This window comes from Tachyglossus aculeatus, chromosome X1, assembly GCF_015852505.1.
Source record: "Tachyglossus aculeatus isolate mTacAcu1 chromosome X1, mTacAcu1.pri, whole genome shotgun sequence".
Classification (NCBI taxonomy): domain Eukaryota; kingdom Metazoa; phylum Chordata; class Mammalia; order Monotremata; family Tachyglossidae; genus Tachyglossus; species Tachyglossus aculeatus.
The window spans coordinates 69,906,390-69,929,668 of record NC_052101.1 but is presented as its reverse complement, the minus strand read 5'-3'; the positions used below and the strand labels follow the sequence as shown (position 1 = coordinate 69,929,668).

General features: G+C 40.5%; 1 protein-coding gene across 12 annotated transcripts in view; it reads right to left on the bottom strand.

The window, feature by feature from the left end:
* Positions 1–23,279, bottom strand: part of CADPS (calcium dependent secretion activator) — a 527,597-nt gene that overhangs the window by 170,636 nt on the left and 333,682 nt on the right. For all 12 annotated transcript variants that reach the window (XM_038772200.1, XM_038772196.1, XM_038772204.1 and 9 more), the window contains exons 8-9: positions 21,253–21,392; positions 6,260–6,326 (exon numbers count right to left, since the gene is read on the bottom strand). In XM_038772200.1, the coding sequence (XP_038628128.1) occupies positions 6,260–6,326; positions 21,253–21,392 (207 nt within the window). The remainder of the gene's footprint in view (positions 1–6,259; positions 6,327–21,252; positions 21,393–23,279) is intronic.

Sequence of the window (23,279 nt, the reverse complement as noted above, 5' to 3'; positions counted from 1 at the left end):
ATGTAAGTAAATACATTAAGGGTATGTACATAAGTGCTGTGGGACTGTGGGAGGGGTGAGTAAAGGGTGCAAATCCAAGTGCAAAGGCAACACAGAAGAGTGTGGGAGCAAATGATATGATGGCTTAGTTAGGGAAGGCCTCTTGTATGATGACTACACATTCAAGGTTAATACTAAGCAGAGCACTAAATCAAATACTATGCTAAATATGCATGCATTGGAGAAAATTTTGGAAAAATTCCAATCCCTCTTTCATAATAATAATAATAATAATGATGTTGGTATTTGTTAAGCGCTTACTATGTGCCAAGCACTGTTCTAAGTGCTGGGAGATACAAGGTAATCAAGGTTGTCCCATGTGGAGCTCACAGTTTTCATCCCTATTTTCCAGATGAGGGAACTGAGGCCCAGAGAAGTGAGGTGACTTGCCCAAAGTCACACAGCTGACAAGTGGTGGAGCCAGGATTTGAACCCATGACCTCTGACTCCCAAGCCTGTACTCTTTCTGCTGATCCTCACTGCTTCTCTAATGTGTGTTTGTGTGTGTTCCATGTGTGTTTTGCTATAACTAGGGTTCTCTCTATTTTGGTCAGATTTACCAGGGACCTGCATCTTTTCAGTGGGCTTCCCCAGGTCACCTCAGCTTTAGAGCCATGGAGCCTAAAGGGATAATTATTTCCCTCTCGTTGCAGAACATTATATGATACCTGACAAGATCCAGTTCCAAACGTCTATGACAGCTAAAGAAGTGCTAGAGCTTTCAGATTTATATTAGTCAACTGAATCAGTTTCGTCTCACCCTCTGTCATCACATTTACCAATGCCACATTAGATTTTTTCACATCACTCTGAGAATTGCCTAGGTCTTTTTCTTACTGAACCCTGATGTTTACAGCTGCATTGATGCTTTCAGTCCTGCATTTGCCATATTTCAGAAAAAAAACCATGTTTAGGGCTTTCCACTTTCACTGTGTGAAGCAAAAGTATTACTGAAAAGTAATGTTCTTGTAAGATAAAATATGTAGGCATACATGATAAAGAGAATGATGGAACCTAAATAATTTTTCTCATCCTAATTCGCTAAAATGTCAAACCTACTTCTTTTCATCCAAAGCGGTTCAGTAATTAGCACACTTGCTCAACTGCGTATAATGATGCACAAAGACCTTAGTTAAACTCTTATCAATGCTTGATTATCTGTAAAGGCCAACTTCAGACATTTGGATGCCCTAAGGCAGGGAAAATTGGCTATCCTATGCCATTTCTTAGGATGTCATCATGTTACATAATAATAATGATGGCATTTGTTAAGCACTTGCTATGTGCGAAGCGCTGTTCTAAGTGCTGAGCACTGCTCTAAGCGCTGACATCAAATAGAAATCAACTTGAATCCCTGAATCTGGATGCTTCAGGCAGGATGGCTGGGTGGCACCACTGACTCACCTTTCCTCTTGCTCTACAGCAACTGCATTCAGGTTCAAACAGGTGCTGCTTCCAGCTCTGAGGGATTGAAAGAGACTGGGAATGTTGCATTTAGAAGCAGGATGGCATAGTGGAGAGAGCATGGGCCTGACAGTCAGAAGGACCTGGATTCTAGTCCTGGCTCTGCCACTTGCCTTCTCTTTGCCTCAGTTACTCCATCTGTAAAATGGGTATTAGGACGATGAGCTCATGTGGGAAAGGGACTATGTCCAACCTGATTAGCTTGTATCTACCCCAGTTCTTAGTGCAGTGTCTGGCATATAGTAAATGCTTAAAAAATACCATAAAAAAACCCAGCTGTCCTGCAGCCACCTCCCTAACAGTGCACACTAAGGTGGCTCTCTCTTTTATTTACCATCTGATAATGGCCTGTGCATTGGTCTATCCCCTCTGACTGAAATTATTCTTTTTATCCCAAATCAAGTGATTTTTTACCGAGAGCTGGAACTGTCACTGTTATTAAGAATGATAGTCATCTAAGGGAATCTGTCATGTAGGCATAGTCTGTAGGAAGTTAATCTGATTCCAGAATATTCCAGAAGATCAAGTATCATTATATCTATGTCTTCAAAATGCTAACTCCAATATGGTGACAAAATGGAAAAACATGATTATCATGTAGGAAGAATAATATAAAATTGATCAAAAACATTTTCCATTACTTGTAAAACAAAAACAGTGCTTCAGCGCTTAGAACAATGCTTTGCACATAGTGCTTAACAAATGCCATCATTATTAAAAGGAGGTGAAATCTATGAGGTTATATTTTCTTGCTAACAAATCATTGAATTGTAAGGCTACCTGAGATATAAAGAAGCAGCATGGCTTAGTGGATAGAGCATGGGGTTCTAATCCTGCCTATGCCACTTTTCTGCTGTGTGACCTTGAGCAAGTCACTTAACTTCTCTATGCCTCAGTTCCCTCATCTGTAAAATGGGGATTAAGACTGTGAGCTCCAGATGGGATGGGACTGTGTCCAACCTGATTACCTTGTATCTACCCCAGTTTTAAAACAGTGTCTGGCACATTAAAAGTGCTTAAAAAATACTATTGGAGAAGCAGCCTGGCTTAGTGGCAAGAGCCTGGGCTTGGGAGTCAGAAGACGTGGGTTCTAATCCCGGCTCCACCACTTATCTGCTGTGTGACCTTGGGCAAATCACTTAACTTCTCTGTGCCTCAGTTAACTCATCTGTAAAATGGGGATTAAGACTGTGAGCCCCACGTGGAACAACCTGATTACCTTGTATCTACCCTAGCGCTTAGAAAAGTGTTTGGCACATAGTAAGCACTTAACACATACAATAATAATTATTATTATTATTATTAAATTTGCCTAATATGTTTGCTTACTACCTGTATTTTAACAAGATAGGGACGGTTGACACAGAGGATTGGATCTGATGAACATGCTGAGTAAACTCGACTTTTTCAACTGTTCAAAGTAATTTCTTTGATCTCTGAGTTTCATTACTTTTCCCCAATCACTGGAATCCGGATTGTCTCCTTCAGGGCCAGGGACCTTGTCTAACTTTAATCTATGTGCTTTTCTTCAGAGTTTAGTACAATGCTTTGTCCAAGGTAAGGATTTAATAAATACTACTATTGATTTAATATAATTGATATAATATTACTACAATTGATTTGTGATACTATGGGCTGGCTTTCAACCAACCCCAGGGCCATATTCTACCTCACTTCACACTGCATATCTTGGAATTTCAAGTAAAGCACTTAATGAGGCTCTGTCAAGTATTTACATATAATCAGTATTCTGCTCTTCTGTTGCTCATATTCAACAATACATATACTCAAGGGATGGGCCACAGAAAGGCAAGGAGTATCTCTCATGCAGGATAGAAAATCATCCTCTAAAGGTGAATCCTTATTTCTATCAAATGATGATCGTTCACCACAGAAAAGGTTAGGACTGGTCTTATGAATTAGGCGGTGATCTGAAACCCACACAGGAGGGCAGGAATGAATGCCTAGAGTTGAATACATTACTGTGGAATAATTCTCAAATGCATGGATGCATTGCAAGAGAGCCACTTACTCATTGCCTTCACAGCTTGTAGGGTCAAATACCTAGGGAGTTGCAGGAGAAAGTAAAATGCCATCAAAATTGACGGTCAATTACCTTGTTCAAGCATTCAAGATGCTATTAATAGTTCAGCACTAAATCCAGAAAATAGAGAGGGCATTTAAAATCCATATTGTTTGCCACTGTATTACTTTGAATTGGCATACTCTTGCAGATCACAGGGAAGATATTTTGATACCTAGCAGTGGAAGTGAATGAGATATGCCTTCTTCCCAGCATAATTTCTGATACTTATATGAGTGGATAAATTCAGTTTCATAGGCCAGAGATTGTCAAGTGGGGTTCTGAACCCCTGGGGGCACATCAAAATAATGAAAAACTAATAATAACAATTGTGGTATTTGTTAAGTGCTTATGCATGTTTACATAAGTTGAGTATTGTACTAGGCACCTAGGATAGGTGCAAGCTAATCAGGTATGTGGGGTGGGGTATCAATGTAACAGACTAAAGGGGCAGAGAACAATGGAAACTCCCAGGCTTACTGAAAAAACAACATCAGGAACTTGTGTCTTGCTTCGAGGCAATCAGGAAATGTTCTTTTTAATCATCTGCTCTCACTGTGGCAAAACTACAATACTTAATGAAACAGTAACATATCTTCTCTTTGCTTATCTGAAATTCTGCTAATGCTGTTCCTCTTGCTTGTATGTGTATGGATAAGTGGAAAATGCATGGGCCTGTCTTGGAATGATAAGGGAAAGGGTGCAGGGTGGCCTGTTTGTGGGGAATAAATTGTAAGGTCCTTGTTGGCAGAGATCATGTCTACCAATTCTATTGTATATACTCTCCCAAGTGCTTAGCTCAGTGCTCTGCACACAGTTAGTGCTCAACATATACAATTCACTGATTGAGTGATTGAAAATTGTGTGATGGGGGACCTGAAAATGCAAGAGTACAGTTTCCTAAAATAAGATTTGAACTCCTACCATAAAACACTCTGGGGCAAAGATCTTGAAAGCTAGAAAACACTCCTGATTTAAATGTGTTTACATCTTTCCTTCATCCAATCACAAAGAGTTCAATTTATTGACCATAAAAATATGATAGAATTGAAACACTCAAACATTTCAAAGGGTATTTTATGGTCCTTGAGACATTGGGATTTTTTTCGTAATTCTCTTTTGTAAGTAGTTACACTCCCCTGAATTCCTATATTTCTGCAAAGTGTACAAGGAATTTCTAATCTGTACCTTTTGGCTCTATTATGATTTTAGTCTGTGGCTCTTCAGTTCAAGAACCTAGGCCACCTTCCCAGGGAAGCAGAATTTATTGATCATTGAAACATTGGATGAAATTTTGAAATCTTTCCTCTCTAAGAAAGTTTAGTACATTTAAGTGGTTGTCGTTAGGGTTTGTGTCCTAGAATCAATCAATCAATCAGTCGCATTTATTGAGCACTTACTGTGTGCAGAGCACTGTACTAAGCGCTTGGGAAGTACAGTGATTACAGAGCTTGTGTTGACTTCTATTCTGCTCTTTACCCTATGACTCAAACTTTCTGGAGAGGGCTCAGCAAAATGGCATCAGTTGACAGCCAGCAAAACTTCCACTTATTCTACAACCCTCAGAAACCCACTGTCATTTTCCAGTGTTAATAACCTTTTCTGTAAAGTCACCAACGATGCTCTTTGGCTTTCTACTAATAGAGCTCGCAGAGGCTTTGGGTCACTCTCATTTCCTCTTGGGAAATTAGAATGAAGAGGGCAGGGTCTGACATGGACTACTGCCAGCAAGGTACAGCCACTGCCAGTAGTCTACGAAAAAGCAAAAGAGCAGAGACTTCCCCTTTCAAGAGTTAGAACCGTGGACAAAAGGTGCCAGAATTCCCTTCTGACTTATTCCAGAATGACTATGTGCCCTGCAAAAGACTGAAAATAGCTGAAAAAGACTTCTTTTCTTGAAGACTTCTAGTGAATCATTAGGGTTTATAAATAACCCCAGCTGTGCAGCAACTGGCATGCCTCGGAATAGGCTGATCAATTCCATATGATAATAAAGACAAGTTCTCAGGAAATCTATCATGGCTTGAAATGCTTCTATTTCTGCTGTGCCTAGTAAGCTCATGTCAGACCAAAGGTTGATTTCTAACTTATGCTTCTGGTTATCTCCATTTTTTCCATCATATTTGAAACACCAGGCCCTGGGACCTCCCTATCCCCCTCCTTTTTGTCACCATCCTTCTGAACAGCAGTTATCTAAAGAAGCTTTTGTTTTGGGTAGCCAGTTGGAGGCTAACAGTGCCTCCCACCTACACAAAGCAGCACTGTATACATTTAAAGGGATTGCTGCTTGCAGGAAAAGCCCCTTTAAATGCAGCTGTTGAAAGAGCAATGAGTAAAAAGGGGGATACTGAGGACTTAGACCTGGCATTGTTAGAACTCTCTGGGACTCTCCACCAAAGCACCCCTTCTTCCGATATCTCAGTAGAAGGCGAAAAGTTCCACTGCTGTAGCTTTCAATGATACCTCATAACTGAGAAATCCAATATGGAAACATGATTAAACAGTGCCATTCTTTTCTCAGTCATCCAAGGTGCATTCATCATCTTTTAGTTTTCTGACATTTTATATGCTCAAAACATATAGAAATCCATTAGCTAAATGAGATGATAATCGTCTGACCAAACTGTAAGTCAATGGCTGGTTTTTGCTACTGATATTGAGTTGAAATGTTACCTGCACCAATACAAAGAATCTTTTCTTCCATCTCTTCCAAACATTTTTACCAATGGCCCATAAGTACCTACGAAAAAACAGACCAGAATTCTACTAAGTTTCCAGGAATTCCTTAGGTTATTATGCATTTTAATGTGATACTCTATATGCATAAGCAAGGAAATAAATATGGATCTGAGCAAAATGCAGGTTCTGAAATTATGCAGCAGGTGCAGCTCCATAATACTCCAAAAATATAGGCTTTGCCAATAGCAACATGAAACAGTACTTTAAATCCAACTACTTCCAGGAATCATTTATGATAATGGCCTGTTAAGGGATCAATTTATAAATGTGCTATAACTCTCTTGGGTAGGAAAACTGCTCAAAGGTGTTGTACAAGAAAAAAAATTGTGTTAAAATTCACCAATTGCACTCATTTAATTACTTGTCAAGTCTCAGTCAGAAAAATCACTCACTCTTCCTTCCAAGATATTCCTAACCAATTTAGATATTTCTAGTTGCTAAAAAGCACCTTCAGATTTGGTAGCTTATCACCACTCTTATGAAAAGTGATTCATTTACATGGAAAAAGAAAAAAAGCATTATGGTGAGATTTTTTTATCTTGGCTTCTGCATTGAAAGTACATTAATATAGCATCAGAAACAACTCCTTAACAAAATGTGATTTTTTTAAAAAAAAAGAGAAAATACCCTGGAAAGTATATTTAAAACAGATCATCTGTCACAAACAGCAATATAGTTTAGATGAGCAGAGTGTTCAGACTGATTCAGTGAATTGTTCCTTTGTAGTCCCAAATAAATAACATATGAACCAGCAAAGACAATAGGAAGAACCAGTAGATTAATAGAATTGTGACTCACAAACCCCCAAATTGGTTTCAGTGGTAGCCCTAATGATCAGTGACCTAACACTGTTTTCCTTGCTGAGCTATTTCTGATTGATATCCATCAGTCAATGTACTTATTGAGCACTTACTTTGTGCAGAGCAATGTATAATACAGCAGAATTGGCAGACATATTCCCTTCCCACAATGAATTTACAGGCTAGAGGAGACAGACATTAATATATATATAAAAAGGGACTATATGGGAGAAGGGTATTAGCCAGCACTCAAACTGTGGGTTTTGATATCTGTCGCTATTTCTCCTCTAGTTCTAACGCTACATGTACTGCTGGCTGGAACGTTCCCCACCCTTATTCAAGTCTGCCAGACTATAGCTATCCCCATCTTTAAAATCCTCCTGAAATCCACCTCCTCCAGAGGCATTCACCTATTAAGCTCTACCTTTCTAGGATGTATCCTTCCAACAGCCTGTTGTAGCACTTAGGTTTATCCACACTGGCATTTGTGTGTGTTTGAGACTTAGATTCATTATCTTACACTTATTTATTCATTTTTCTAAACCTTTGCTATCAACAACCACTGCATTTTCTGAATAATAATCATAATGATGGCATTTGTTAAGTGCTTACTACGTGCCAAGCACCATTCTAAGTGCTGGGGGGGATACGTTGGGCTCACAGTCTTAATCCCCATTTTACAGATGAGGTAACTGAGGTCCAGAGAAATGAAGTGACTTAACCAAAGTCACACAGCAGACAAGTGGTGGTGCCGGATTAGAACCCATGACCTCTGACTCCCAAGCTTGGGCTCTTTCCAATGAGCCACGCTGCTACTCATATGAATGACTTGTGTCTGTCAGTTTCACGTTAGACTGCAAATTCCTTGAGGACGGGGACTGTGTCTTTCTCAACTGTACTGTTCCAGACCTTGGTAGGGTGCTCTGTGCAAAGTAGATGCTCAATAAATACAATCAATTGCTTGCTTGTATCATTTTCCTATGTCCAAGACTATTCTCTGGTGTGTCTTTCTTGCCATATTGTCCCTGACACATGAGCAAAGCTCACAGTAAAAGTAACTGGGAGTGCTTGGCAAGAAGGATGGCCTAGCGGCAAGAGCACAGGCTTGGGAGTCAGTGGACCTGGGTTCTTATCCCCACTCCTCTACTTCTCTACTGTTGTGTGACCTTGGGCAAGTCACTTCACTTCTCTGTGCCTCAGCTACCTCATCTATAAAATGGGAATTAAGACTGTGAACCCCATATGGGACAGGGACTGTGTCTAACCTGATTACCTTGTAACTACCCCAGCACTTAGAAGAGTGCAAGGTACATGGTAAGCACTTAACAAATATCATAATTATTATTACAATGTTTCAGTAGTTCAGGCATGTTGCCAGGACAGGCATAGTGCCTACAAAATACCTGGATAATGAGGGGTGAAGGAAGACAGTATGGGTAGATCTATGAGCATTGTGGAAGAGAAGAGTGGACCCTGGCCACTGACCAAAACTGGTGAACCAGGGCAAGTGCTCTGGTATTCTATACATGATTGGGGCTGCCATGCCCAAGGAAGGATGTAGGTATAAAGTAAAATACCCTACCTTCTAGATATAAAAAAAATACAAGGTAGATCCTTGGTTATTTCCCTGGTCGTGTTACCACACACAAATCAGGTGAAATTGGTGACATATCACTAACATCACAAATCAGGTGAAATATATAAACGAGTGATACATTTGCTAAGGGTTCTTTTGTAAAGCCGTAACAGAATCCTTGACCTAAGATAACAGCTTTCAGCAGGTGAGTGGAAAACAGTGCTGATGTATGAGCTGTTATATTGTACTCTCCCAAACATTTAGTACAGTGTTCTGCACACAGTAAGCACTTAATAAATATGATTGATTGATGAAGCAGCATGGCTCAGTGGAAAGAGCACGGGCTTGGGAGTCAGAGGTCATGAGTTCAAAATCCCGGCTCTGCCAATTGTCAGCTGTGTGACTTTGGGCAAGTCACTTAACTTCTCTGTGCCTCAGTTACCTCATCTGTAAAATGGGGACTAAGACTGTGAGCCCCACGTAGGACAACCTGATCACCTTGTATCCTTCCCAGAGCTTAGAACAGTGCTTTGCACATAGCAAGCGCTGAACAAATGCCATCATTTATTTTATTTTTTTAATTTAACCACTATTAGGAAATAGTGGTCTGGTCAAACTCTTATTTTCATTTGCAAGGTTGAAAGAGTGGTTTCTAATCTGATATTAGAGTGTTCTGTCTAAGAATCTCCCATAGGATACTCTGGCCCTCTTGACTTAATTTTCTAACTTTCTGGTCTATCACTGTTTTACGTAACGGAATTTTGTGATGGCATTCAGTTCCACATTGTCAATTTGACTGTAGGTAGGGTTTTCCTGGAGAAGGTGGATACATTTACCTCAGTTTCTTCAGATATATCATCCATGTATAGTGCCAGGCTGACAAGAAATTGGTTCAAAATCAGCTGCATATGTGCCTTTAAGACATGTACATTAACTTCTGAATGTCTGTCCCTAGGATTTTGGATGATGCTCATAGCCTAAGTTGAAAAGTTCCCAGAAGATTGGGAGTGTATTTTGTGAAATGTACACATTGTGAACTTCACTAATGGTCACACTATCCAAAGGAAACTCATCTCCTCTCACCTGAATAGAATTTGGGAGCAAAAATGAAACTCCAAAAATATTTCCAGTCTCTTTGAACTACTGTACCTCCTTCTGCCTAGGCCTATGCACTCCTCAACATTTGATTACAATGTTTTAGCAGTTCAGACATATTGCCAGTACTAGGCATGATGCAATCGGGTTATGCCCTTGAAAATTTGGTGGTATTGTGGGATACACCTTCCGATAGATTTAAATGTTATAAATTGGGATCTATACCAGAACTTCTGGGGGAAAAATGTGAAATTCCTTCACATGCTATATATCTTTTAACAGTAGTGTTTAAGCTTTATTAAAGTCGTTTGAAATATAAAAGAATAAGATTAAACATTACTGATTAATAAATAATACATTGACACATATTAAATGATTATGAGCATTTGCAGGAGTCTAGAGAAGTAGAAACTTTGTTCTGCTGATTGTGGTAGTGATTTTTCACCCTTAGTGAAAAATCTGTCCAATTTAGTTTGAACGGCACTCTTCTTCTTTTCTTTTTAAAGCACCTTGTAGCAGGCTAATTCCTTCTGAACAACTCTGAACTCTTCTTTCCATTAGGGTTTTCTACTTCAATCGTATTTCTAGTTGCTCTCTTGCAAATGGATGAAAAACTTCTAAACCCACAGATTTTTAACTCGTGGTGGAGAAACTGTAACAACCACATCTTTTTCGACATCTTGCAATGATACATGGATTGTTGAAGTTCGACAAGAACTGCACTGGATGAAGATTCCTCTGAATGAGATGCAGTGAACTCATTGATATCAGCATCATCTATTTCTAATTTCTAGTTAAAGTTGTCCCCCAAATTCAACAGCTTCTTGGGATATCTGTTAGGAGTATCTTCAGCACCTGAAAATCTTACACAGACGGTGGGCAGTTTCTTCCATGATCCATTCATTGTTGACTGCTTAATCTCAGTCTAGCGGGGAGGTGCCAGGGGGGAATTTACTTACCTATAGTACTCAGCAGGAACATCAGTCTGGTCAGCTATATACCTGGGGTAAGACATCAAACAATACAGGTTGCATCCCAGGAATGGTTATGCCATTGGATGGTTGTAATCCTGGGTAACATATCAAACAAAACAGGGTGGATCCCCAGGGTGGATTATATAGTAGGAAGTTTGTATCCTGAGGATGTCTGAATTACACTCCCTGTTTCCTGCTGGTCACCCTATACTCTCACACCAGTGCCCAGGTTTCTTCTTGTATCCTCCAGGTTAGCTGCATAGAATAAATTGAACAGGACTAGATCCACCACATGGTCGTTTTCATAATAAGGAATGGTAATCCTGGCTCTGCCACTTGTCTGCAGTGTAACTTTGGGAAAATCACTTCACTTCTCTGTGCCTGTTACCTCATCTGTAAAATGGGAATTGAGACTGTGAGGCCCCATGTAGGAACAGGGACTGTGTCCAACCCAATTTGCTTGTACCCACCCCAGCACTTAGTACAGTACCTGGCACATAGTAAGCCTTTAACAAATACCATAATTATTATTAATTATTATTATACATGGGATTTGATATGCACTTCAATTAGTTCTGCATTTTTTATATGACAGAACTTGGCATCTCAATGCAGATGAAATGACTGCAGATATAAACTGAAAAGGTGAGGGATTTCTGGATTAGCAAGGAAAACAGGAGCTCCTGAACAGAAGCAAAATATTTTGAGCATTTCAACTAGCCTAGGTGTGTTCCCTTATGTATGTTTTTTCATAATTAAATACTAATTTACTAACAGGTGCCTGCAGATGGCAATTATGCAAAAAGACTCCCTCATTCCTTCAGTTCCCTATCTCCCTGTTTTCCTCTCATCCATATTCTCATCTAGCCATCTCTCAAGAGAATAACTCCCAGCAGCTTTCAAAATCTTCACACTTCCCTACAGAAAGGTTTGTACTGCAGTATTATTCCTAGAAAGAAGCTACCCTAATTCTCAATCCCTTATGCTTCAGTGCCTCAACCATGCTCAACACTTCCCTACGGAAAGGTTTGTACTGCGGTATCATTCCTAGAAAGAAGCTACCCTAATTCTCAATCCCTTATGCTTCAGTGCCTCAACTACGCTCAACACTCTTGTCTGAAAGCCAATTGAGAAATTAGCTCCAGAGCTTGGGAAGTAGAAATCACCAGCCAAGCTACAAGTTGGGGTCAGTTTGCAGTCACTTCCTAAGCACTGAGTGGCAAAACAAAAGTTGTCTGGAAGTCAGATGAGATTTTTCCTATTCATAGACTCTTCCCAGGTGTTGCTAGTACTAAGGAGCTATGCTGTGCTCAATAAATACTACTGATTGATGGACTGATTTTCCCAGAGTGAATTCATCCTTTAGGAAGAAAATGAAACTTGGTTTTGTTTCTATGGAACATTAAGAACCTAAAACAAGAGAGTAAAGTCCCAAGGAAATTTTAAATACTAAAGCAAGTTGTTACTATTTTATTAGTAGCAATATTGCATGGTTGAATTACATGGTTTGAAAGGAGTTATATAAGCAAAAGACCTCATTATTATTATTTTATTATTTCTAAGGAGTGATTGACGGGGGAGAGCATTATGCTCCATTCTAATGGCTCATTTTTTTTTCCTGTATAACAACAAAAACTTGTTCTCCCAACTGGCCAACTCACATAATAGATTTGCTAATGTAAGTACTGGACTTACACAAACTTGGGGGTAGGAAAGGCTTTTAAAGAGCCCTTCTTTGTATCTCTAATATTATTAATATTACTCTATTATATTGTACTCTCCCAAGTGCTTAGTACAGTTCTCTGAACACAGTAAGCACTCAATAAATACCACTGATTGACTGATTGAATATCATACCATACTGCACTACAGCTCATCCAGAAAATTCTGGGCAGAGCCTCACTGGAGCAGCAGACTAAACATAAAGTGAAATGCACACTGCCATCTACATATCAGCAACATTTTTGTAACAATTCTAATAATGCTTGCCTAGTGGCAATAAGGAATTGGAGAGTGAAACAACTGAAAAAAAGGAGATCCATGGGACATCAATTGGAGAAATTGTTGAAGTTCCAGTTAAAAAAAAAAACTAACAAGAAGGAAGCTGGTTTCTGAGTGATAAACTATAGCTCACTGCTTAATTTGGCCTGCTTCAATAAACCACACATGTTCGTCTTGCCTTTTGATCAGCAGCAAAAGCTTAGTGTGCTTGATATTTTCCAATGATAAAAGCAACTGTTTGGTTCTCTAGGTGGAAGGTTATCACTATTGTTACCTGACCCTTACAAGAGTTCTGACTGTCTGGTTGAGAATCTTTCTCTTAGCTCAGGTCAATGTCGCATGGCATCAAGAGGTGGGGATGCACCTCTGTATCCAAATTAATGAGTGGCAGAGTAACAAGTACATGACTGCTGAATGGGCTCTTTGGAGAACATTGCACCTCCTTCAGGCCCAAGTTTCATTTTGTCCACAGCAAGACAGCATAGAAAAGGGTATCTTCAAGCAGCTGTTCCTGTGCATCTTTCACTTTCAGAAACGTCCAGTTCACACAGCCTGGTGAAATAGAAGCAGGATAAGCCTAGTTGAAAGAGCACAGGCCTGGGAGTCAGAGGACCTGGGATCTAATCCTGATCTACCATGTATCTGCTGTCACTTAATTTCTCTGTTCCTCAGTAACCTCACCTGTAAAATGGGAATTCAATACCTGTTCTCCTTCCTACATAGATTGTGAGTCATGTGTAGGGCAGGGACTGGGTCTGACCTGATTATCTTGTATCTTCTCCAGTGCTTAGAACAGTGTTTGACACGTAGTAAGCATTTAATAAATATCACAATTATTTTAATAATAGACAGTTACAGGGGTGAAAAGCTAACACTGCTACCATGTTAATCCAAGCACTTATCCTACCCCACCTTGATTACTGCATCAGCCTTCTTGCGGACCTCCCTGTCTCCTGTCTCTCCCCACTTCAGCCCATATTTTGCTTTTCTGCCTGGATCATTTTTCTGGATCATTTCCCTGGATCAGAAGCAGCGTGGCTTAGTGGAAAGAGCAAGGGCTTTGGAGTCAGAGGTCGTGGGTTCTAATCCTGACTCCGCCACTTGTCTGCTGTGTGACCTTGGGCAAGTCACCTAACTTCTCTGGGCCTCAGTCCCCTCATCTGTAAAATGGGGATTAAGACTGTGAGCCCTACGTGGGGCAACCTGATTACCCTGTATCTACCCCGGCACTCAGAACAGTGCTTGACCCACAGTAAGTAAGCACTTAACAAATACCAACATTATTATTATTATTTTCTACAAAACCATTCAGTCCATGTTTCCCCACTACTCAAGAACCTCCAGGGGTTGTCCATCAACCTCCACATCAAACAAAAACTCCTTACCACAGACTTTAAAGTACTCAATCACCTTACCCTCTCCTACCTTACTTCCTTGCCTTTCTACTATGACCCAGCCTCCCACTTCACTCCTCCAATGCCAGCCTACTCACTATACCTCAATCTTGTCTATCTCGTTGGTGACCCCTTACCCACATCCTGCCTCTGGCCTGGAATGCCTTCCCTTTTCATATCTGACAAATGATCAGTTTCTCCACCTTCAAAGCCTTATCCAAAGCACATCTCCAAAAGGCCTTCCCTGATTTAGCCCTCATTTCCTCTTCTCCCACTCCCTTCTGCAGCACCCTTGCACACTTTAGTCACCCCTCCCTCAGTCCTACAACACTTACGCACACATCTGTAATTTATTTATTTGTATTAATGTCTTTTTTCCCCCTCTTAAAGTGTAAGCTCTTTGTAGACAGGGAACATGTCTAACAACTCTGTGTATTGTAATCTCCCAAGTGCTTAAAACAGTGCTCTGCATATAATAGGTGCTCAATAAATACAATTGATTGATTGATTGAAGGTTTCTGCATTGCTCACTGCTAGACAGTAAGTCCTTTGATGGCAGGGATCAGGTCTACTAACTCTATTACACTTTCCCAAGCTCTGCAGTGCTCTGCAGACAGCAAGTGCTCAATAAGTACTACTTACTGATTGATTGAGAGGGGCCCCAAGACTTCTAGGCTACTTAAATCAGGGGTGACCTGGGGCTGATTCAGTTCCCTTGGCCTCCCCTTTACATTCCACCGTTACAAATCTGCTCCTTCCAAGCTGCTCCAAAAACAAAGCATGATAGCTGAATGTTCTGGCATGATGCTGGTTCACATCTCTTATGTCTGTAAAGCCCTTCAGAGTCTAGGTCCTTTAGGGAGACAAGCCAACACATCCTTTTGTTCTTTATTTCCTTCTCTGATTAGTGGTATTTGGAATTGGTATTGGAATGTGTTAATACAAATAGAAAATATTAGTAGGCTCACGAGGGGATCGGCTACATCGTGGGTCATTGGTTTACTATCGGTTACTTGGGGGGAATGATGAGCATGTAGGTCTTATGTATGACCAGAATAATGTAAGCTCCTTGTGGGAAGGAATGTAGAACTTATACAATGCACTGCACCAAGTGGATACTCAATAACTGCTGCTGCTGCTGTTGCTGCTACCAACTGCTACTACCAACACCACTACCACTACTACTACACTTCTACTATTACTAGTACCTTGCTCTCCTGCCTTTTTGGGTTCTATAGTACCAGCGGAGACAGGAGATGCCTGGACCCCCATGTAGGATTCTGTGATGGGCTTAAGTCATGGGATGGGAGTGTTGGAATTCCTTAGAAGCTAAATCTACAGCTTGTGGCCATATCATCCATTCAATTTTCCATCACCCTTTTCCAAAAGGTGAACCCTCTGGCATCTAGATAGTGTGGGCAAGAAGAATCCACCATCCAATCCTTATTAAAGTACCGCCTACTCACATGTTATTTACTTGACAATCTCATGCCCTACCCACCTTCTCATTATATAAATGAATGTAGAAAGAATCATCGTCATGTATGATATTTCCTGAGTGTTTATGTGTGCAAAGCACTGTACTAAGCACGTGGGGGAGTACAATATAAAAGAGTTGGTAGACATATTCCCTGCCCATAATGAGCATACGGTCTAAAGGGGAAGAAAGACATTAAAAAATTAGACTGTGAGCCTCATGTAGACAGGAACTGAATCCAACCTGATTGATTTGTTTCCACTCCAGTGCTTAGAACAGTGCTTGGTACATAGTAAGTGCTTGATACGTACCATAAAAAATGATCTTACTTCCATGCTTGGGCTGATATGGTGTGTATATCAATCAGTGATATTGAGTGATTACTGTGTGCAAAGCACTGCATTAAGCACTTGGAAAAGTACGACACAATTAAGTTGGTATACATAATCCCTGCCCAAAATGATCTTATGAATTGTATTTACTCTCCCCTCTACTTAACATCTGGTCCTCAAACTTTTTCTGGTCAGAATATCCCATTTCAGCAAGAAAGGAGAAAAATAAGATTGGCTTCTGAGTAATTTTCTTCTTCCAGGTTCCAGAGATCTTTTCTGACTTTCTTCACATGATATTCCCATGAAGTTTCTTCCATGCAAGTCACCTTTCCTCACATCTTCATCGTGAACATCTCTGGTTTTCTGTGAACTGATTATCAATTGCCAATCTTAAATGTTCCCTGTATTGAGTGCTGTGGTAAATACAAGATGATCAAGAAGACATGGTTCCCATCTTCTGAGGGAATCACAATTTACGCAGGGGAGGATAGAAACATAGAATAATGAAAATAATTAAAAAACAACTCTAATTACAAAAAGAAGAGCAAAAGAAAGATTAAACAATCCAAACTGAACACATTAAAATAAGTGGCTAAAACCATGCTTGAAGAAAGCCAGCCCTCAAGGCCAACAGCCCCATGCTCCACCTCGGTGTCCTCACTGTGGGTGGGGCTTCACTCCCTTGGTGATAGAAGGAAGAGGAGAGGCTGGTCTGAGCAGTAGATGATTCTGGCCAGCTCTGGGAGCCTAGTACGTTGCTTTGCACACAATCCCTGGCCACCTACTTACTTATCCTCACTCCTCTCCCAGCTTGAACACTCTTCTCCTCTAATACCAATCTTCTATTCATTCACTGTCCCTCACTCTTGCCTCCCAGCCATCAACCATTTGCTCACACCCTCCCCCTCTGCCTGGAACTCCCTCTGTCTACAGAGACCACCATTCTCCCTATCTTCAAAGCCCAGCTGAAATCATAGCTCCTCCAGGAAGCCAGTAGGAGGGAGAATGGAGTATTGAATCCCCACTTCACAGAAGAGGAAACTAAGGCACAGAGGAATGGAGTGCCTTCCCCAAGGTCCCACAGAGTAAGCAACTGGCAAAAACAGGTCTTCTGACTCCAAGACCTGTGTTCCTTTCACTAGGCCATACTGCTCCTTGATTAACTGATTGATCAACTGCTGAAGCAGGTGGGATTTCAAGAGAGCTTTGAATGTGGAGACTGTGGTCTGTATGATTTGGGAAGGCAGGGCCAATCTGGGGGAACAGTGTGACCGAGGAGATAGAGGCTGGATAATTGAGAGTGAGGAACAACTAGAAGGCTGACTTGAGAAGAGCAAAGAGAGTGTGTTGAAAAATAATGGGTCAGGAGAATTGGTGAAGAGCCTTGAAGCCAACTGTGAGAAGTTTCTGTTTGAGGTGGAGAGACACCCAATGGAGGATTTTGAGGAGAGGTCAGAAGTGGGCTGAACAACACTTCAAGAAGATGATTTGTGCAGCAGCATGTCAAAGATTGGAGAGAGAAGAGGCTAGGGGCAAGGAAAGCAGCGAAGAGGGTGATGCAATAGTCTAGCCACGCTATGACCAGAACCTCTACCAGGTTGGTAGCAGTTTTGGTCCAGAAGAATGGGGGGATCTGGGAGGTGTTGTGCAGGAAGAACTGGCAGGATATTGCAGTAGGTTGAATGTGAGAGTTGAAGGACAGCTAGGAGTTGAGGATGACAATGAAGTTGTGGATTTCTGGGACAGGGAGGATGGTATTGTTATTGACTGAGGATTGGGTTTAGGGAAAAAGATAGGGGCTCTGGTTTAGACATGTTAAGCTTGAGGTGTCAGTGGGAAATCCAAGTGGAGCTCTGTAGGCAAGAGGATATGGGGAGTGCACTGCTCTCTGTGTGCAGGTGTGTTTTCCATATGTGTGTTACTCTATATCTAGCTCTTTCTTTGCCTCCTCAACCTAAGTATCCAGAATCATCCTTTTCTGACAAATACAAAAAAGTAAAAAAATAAAATAAAAGTTGGTGTAGAATGTCAGTTAAAAGTGGAAGGTAAGTGGGGTGAGGGAAAGCAGGGTAACTATTCATACAGGTCCATGGCATCACTATGGGTTGGAGATGACTTGACGGCATAAGATATTCATACAGGAGCAAATGGCAAACACATAGAGGTGAGGGTATGAATGGAGGGATAATTTTTTTTCTGAAGCACCAGATTTTTATGGGGGCAGTTCTTAAATGTGCTTTTCCATTGGTTTCAGAGACATACAGTAGTTGAGAGTTTAATATCAGTTTTGGACTTTAAAATTTGGAGTATTACAATTCTCCATGATGTTTTCTTTGCTATGTGTCAGATACACCAAATATGCAGGGAACAGAACCAAGACTGCTACACAGTTTTCATAGAACTAATAATTGTGGTATTTGTTGAGTGCTATTTCGGAAAACACTGTACTAAGGACTGTGGTAGATATGAGATAATTTGGTTGAACACAATCTTTGTCCCACATGGGGATAATAGTCTACATAACAGGGAGAAGAGATACTTAATACCCATTTAACAGATCAGAAAACTAAGGCACAGTGTCCAAGGTCACACAGCAGGCATGTGGCAGAGCGGGGATTAGAACCCTGGTCCTCTGATTCCCAGGCCCAAGCTCTTTCCACTAGGCCATGCTGCTTCTCCACAGGTAGACCTTGACACCATCAATAGATCTTGGGTCTGGAAATTACTTAGCAAATTTGGCTGCTTTGAAAAGTTCAATGAGGTTCTGACTACTTTGTTAGGGAATGGTTGTCCAATCCATTCTCTCACTGCCAATGGAGTAAAGCAGGTATCTGAAATTGTAAAATTGTAATCTCTTTAAGGACATGGATCATGTCTGCCAACTCTGTTGCACTGTACTCTCCTAAGCACATAGTACAGTGCTTTGCACATAGTAATTGCTCAATAAGAAGTAGCGTGGCTCAGTGGAAAGAGCATGGGCTTTGGAGTTAGAGGTCATGGGTTCAAATCCTGGCCCTGCCAATTGTCAGCTGTGTGACATTGGCAAGTCACTTAACTTCTCTGGGCCTCAGTTACCTCCTCTGTAAAATGGGGATTAAGACTGTGAGCCCCCTGTGGGACAACCTGATCACCTTGTAACCTCCCCAGTGCTTAGAACAGTGGTTTGCACGTGGTAAGTGCTTAATAAATGCCATTATTGTTATTATTATTATTAATAATAATAAATACCACTGATTAAATGATATATGCTTGGCCTGATCTTGTTCAATTTATTCTCCACAGCCACCCTGGAAGATGAAACAAGAGACTTGGATGGACGTGTTAGACTATGCTTCTGCACCTCTGGGAAACTCTTTTAACTCCAGAGTGTGAGTATCATCCAAAGAATTGCTGTATGCAGCATACTAGAGGCACACACCCAAAAAGACATGCAAATGATTATAAACCACTTCATCAAACTAGCCAAATATCCAGACGGACAATAAGTCTAAAGAAAACCAAGATGATGTATCAGCCAGCACCAGGTAGGCCATACCCACAACTAAAAATTGATATTGACAGCACAGAAGTAAGCACTGTCAGAATTCTGTTGTTTAGGCAGCACACTGACCAATGATGCAATAATTGACAAGGAAGCAAAAAACCAAATCAAGCAAGCCAGCCCATCCTTTCGAAGCTGTCAGAGTATGGTGGTAGTGTGGTATCAGGCTCCAGACCAAACTGCAGAGCTGTGGTGCTGTCCAACCTTCTCTACTGTTGCGAGACCTGGACCACACATTAGCACCACATCCCACATCTGATTCCTTGAGCAGTTCTATTAGTGTTATTTACAGGCTATCCGCAACATCAAATGGCTAGACAGGATCACAGGTGATGAAGTTCTGGAACAAAGTCAGTCCTCTAGCACTGATGTTATGTTTACCTCTACTTAGCTATGCTAGGTGGGGCACATGAGCAGAATGAATGACACAAGATACCCCAAACAACTGCTGTATGGAGATCTGGAATTGGGAATGTGAAAGCAAGAAGAACAAAGGAAACATTTTAAGGACACAGTAGATCAAACCCCCAGTCAATGCTGCATCCTTGCTGAAAAATAGGAGTCAATTATGGAGAATAGAACAGCATGGTATATTGCTATCAAGAAAGGAGCAGCTCTTTTTGAGCAAAATGCTTTGTAAGAAGCAAGTTACAAGAAGACAAAAGTGAAAACAGTGCTAGGAGCTGCAAAAATCAAACACGACAACACAGCACGGGACAGTAAGTTTGATACACAATGTGGCTGGCCCTGTGGGTCTCACATTGGCCTTTTCAGTCACACAGGCTCTCTTTTGTGAATTTGGCCATTAGTATCATCTTCTTCTAATGAAAAGAACAACTATATATTAATGCTTGGAGCCAGAACAGAAAGATCAAGACTCACCCAAAGAAAATTGATCTTACCACTTGACTTTACACAGCACATTGAAAAGGCATAGACTAAATGCATCTAAAAGCTTCCCACTGGAAATTCTGTAGTACTTTAAAATCTTGGATCCAAATGTGAAGGCAACACTTTGGCACTGAAGTAATAGAGTCAATCTAGGTGAAACTCCTTTAAGTCATCTTCATTGGTCTAAAATAATCTCTTTTCTCTGATATTTTTCCTACAATTTCCCCCTCTTAAAACAATTTTATCCTACCACATCAATTTGTGTCATTTACCATACATAGAAGAATGGCTTTGCCTGTGTCTGTATTAGGCAAAATATAACAAGTGGCCACCCTCTTCCAGTATCATTTACTGCAAAGAGGAGTAGTGAGCATTAAGAGCATTGTCTATGGTTAGTATTAGGTCATGTGCACATACCCACCAGACATATCAGCTAAAACTCACCATTTTGATAGGAATTGTAGTCCAGTGCAGTAGTGTGGATTGTTCAAACAAGTTCATAAAGACACAATTATTAAATTGTTTGGGAAATTCTACATATTGATCATTGTAGGGAGAGATGCTAACATTGAAACAACACTAATGAACATCAAAAGATGAGCTGACCTTTTGCTTCAATGCAAAACAGGATCCAAATAACTGTGAGTCAAATGAACACTTGAAAATGATTTGAAAAATACATAAAAAGTTATTACACTCTAGTGGACAAGCCTCAATTACATACTTTCTTCTGAAGATCTGAATATCAATATTTCTCCACTCTTGTGATGCTGAAAAATGAACTGATGTACATCTAGAACTATCAATCCTGGAAACTCAGAGGAAAAAAAAGGCAATTTCACTTACCCTGAATGTTTCATATTTTGAGGTTTATCCATTCGGACTGCAAGTTTTATTTTCAGATCTTGATCAGGGCAGTTTTTAGAAACTGCCATTTTATGCCACTCTGACTGTTTGGGGCTATTGGGTGTGGGCCGGAGAACAACCTGCAAGTGAAAGAGCATAGTAATTTTAACCAGATGAAACTTTGTACTACAAAACCCCATAAATGACCATCTCTCAGCCTCTTCAATCAGTGTTTAAGATGAGAGAAATGGTTCTTGATAAAAAATTCACTTCCTCAACTTCACCTTTTCCACCAAACTTGACTCCCCTGCTACTCTGTCCTCACAGTAATGCAACTGGATACAATCTATGTCCCAGATGGGGCTCACAGTTTTAATCCCTGTTTTACAGATGAGGTTAACTAAGAGAAGTTAAGTGATTTGTCCAAGGTCAAACAGCAGATGAGTAATAGATCCAGGTTTAGAACTCAGGTCCTCTTATTCCTTGTGGTCAAGGATCCTGTCAACTAACTCTGTTGCACTTTCCCAAGGGCTTAGTATAGTGTTCTGCACCTAGTAAGTGCTCAATAAATAACACTGATTGATCTGTTCTTGGTATTACACTTATTTGGAAACACTTCCTCCTGGATGTTCTACTGTAGAGGTTTGAATTCCACTTTAAATTCCAGAAAGTCAGATCATTTTAATGCAGTTCTAAAAGAAAGAGATTATTTAATGCTTTCTCTTTAGTATAACTCAACAATTGTATTCTGTAACTTCAGGCTGCTATACAATGATGAGAAGAGAAGAATGCACTAATTGCACATGCATTACTCAGGTTCAGGGTTGACATCTCAGGATGAGAAAACAAGACTTCCTGATCAAGAACAGCTCAGAGATGTGGGTGTGGGACATTCTGATTTCGGTATAGGTCTTCTCTCTTCTGAACGAAGGCTCCCACAATATAATAATAATAATAATAATGGTATTTGTTAAGCATTTACTATGTGCCAAGCACTGTTCTAAGTGGTGGGGTAGATACAGGTTGTCCCACTTGGGGCTCACAGTCTTAATCCCCATTTTACAGGTGAGGTAACTATCATTAAAAGAGGTATAGAATTGACTTGGAAAAATACAGTGTTCATTGTGCATGAGAGAGAGAGAGAGAGAGAGAGAGAGAGAGAGAGAGAGAGAGAGAGAGAGAGAGGTGTTAGCTTCAACGTAAAGATTCAGACCAAACTGAAGATTTGTAGAGCAACTGCAGTGTAATGCAGAGCATGGTGTAAGACCTGGCTATGCCAAAGATGCAACATCCGAATTCTACAGCAGGTCTATTAATTCCTTCTTCGGTCCATGCATCACACCAAATGGCATAATGAGGGTCATAAAAATGATGCCCCGGAATGCAGTCAGTCTTTCATTCATGAAGAAATGTTTGTCACTGGGCAGACATATAAAGAGAATGGACAGCAGCAGGATGCCAAACAGCTGGTCTGTGGTGAGCTGAGAGAGAGTAATTTTAAACGGGGTAGATGGAAGCAAATACTCAAATGATGTGATATAGCAGTGACTAGCTGGGAGGCAGAAGGCTGATCAGCCTAGTGTGTGGCAACAAGAAATGGGGTGATTATCTTGGAACTGATGTTTCAGGAAGATTGTGACACCAAGATGGGGAAATGAAATGGCAACAGTTGCTTTGGGTAGTAAATATATTACAGGGTAATCTTTAAATGCACATGATGTGAGAGGGACTGTCAGCCACACATTGAGCTTTTCTCCTACACTTGTACACTGATAAAAAGTCTCACTTCAAGGAGAATCATCTTCAAACCCTTTTTATACCTATATGCTTTCATGAGTATGTATGCATATTAAGAGATAGTCATGTTAAGCTTAAATTAAAATGCAGGAAAATTTTAAAGATGAAAGTTCAGGAGGCATATCTTTGCAGTAATAGTTAAAATAGTTGCAGTTATGGTTTCACTAATGGATATGATGATGATGGTATTTGTTAAGTGCTTATTATGTGCAAAGCACTGTTCTAAGCAC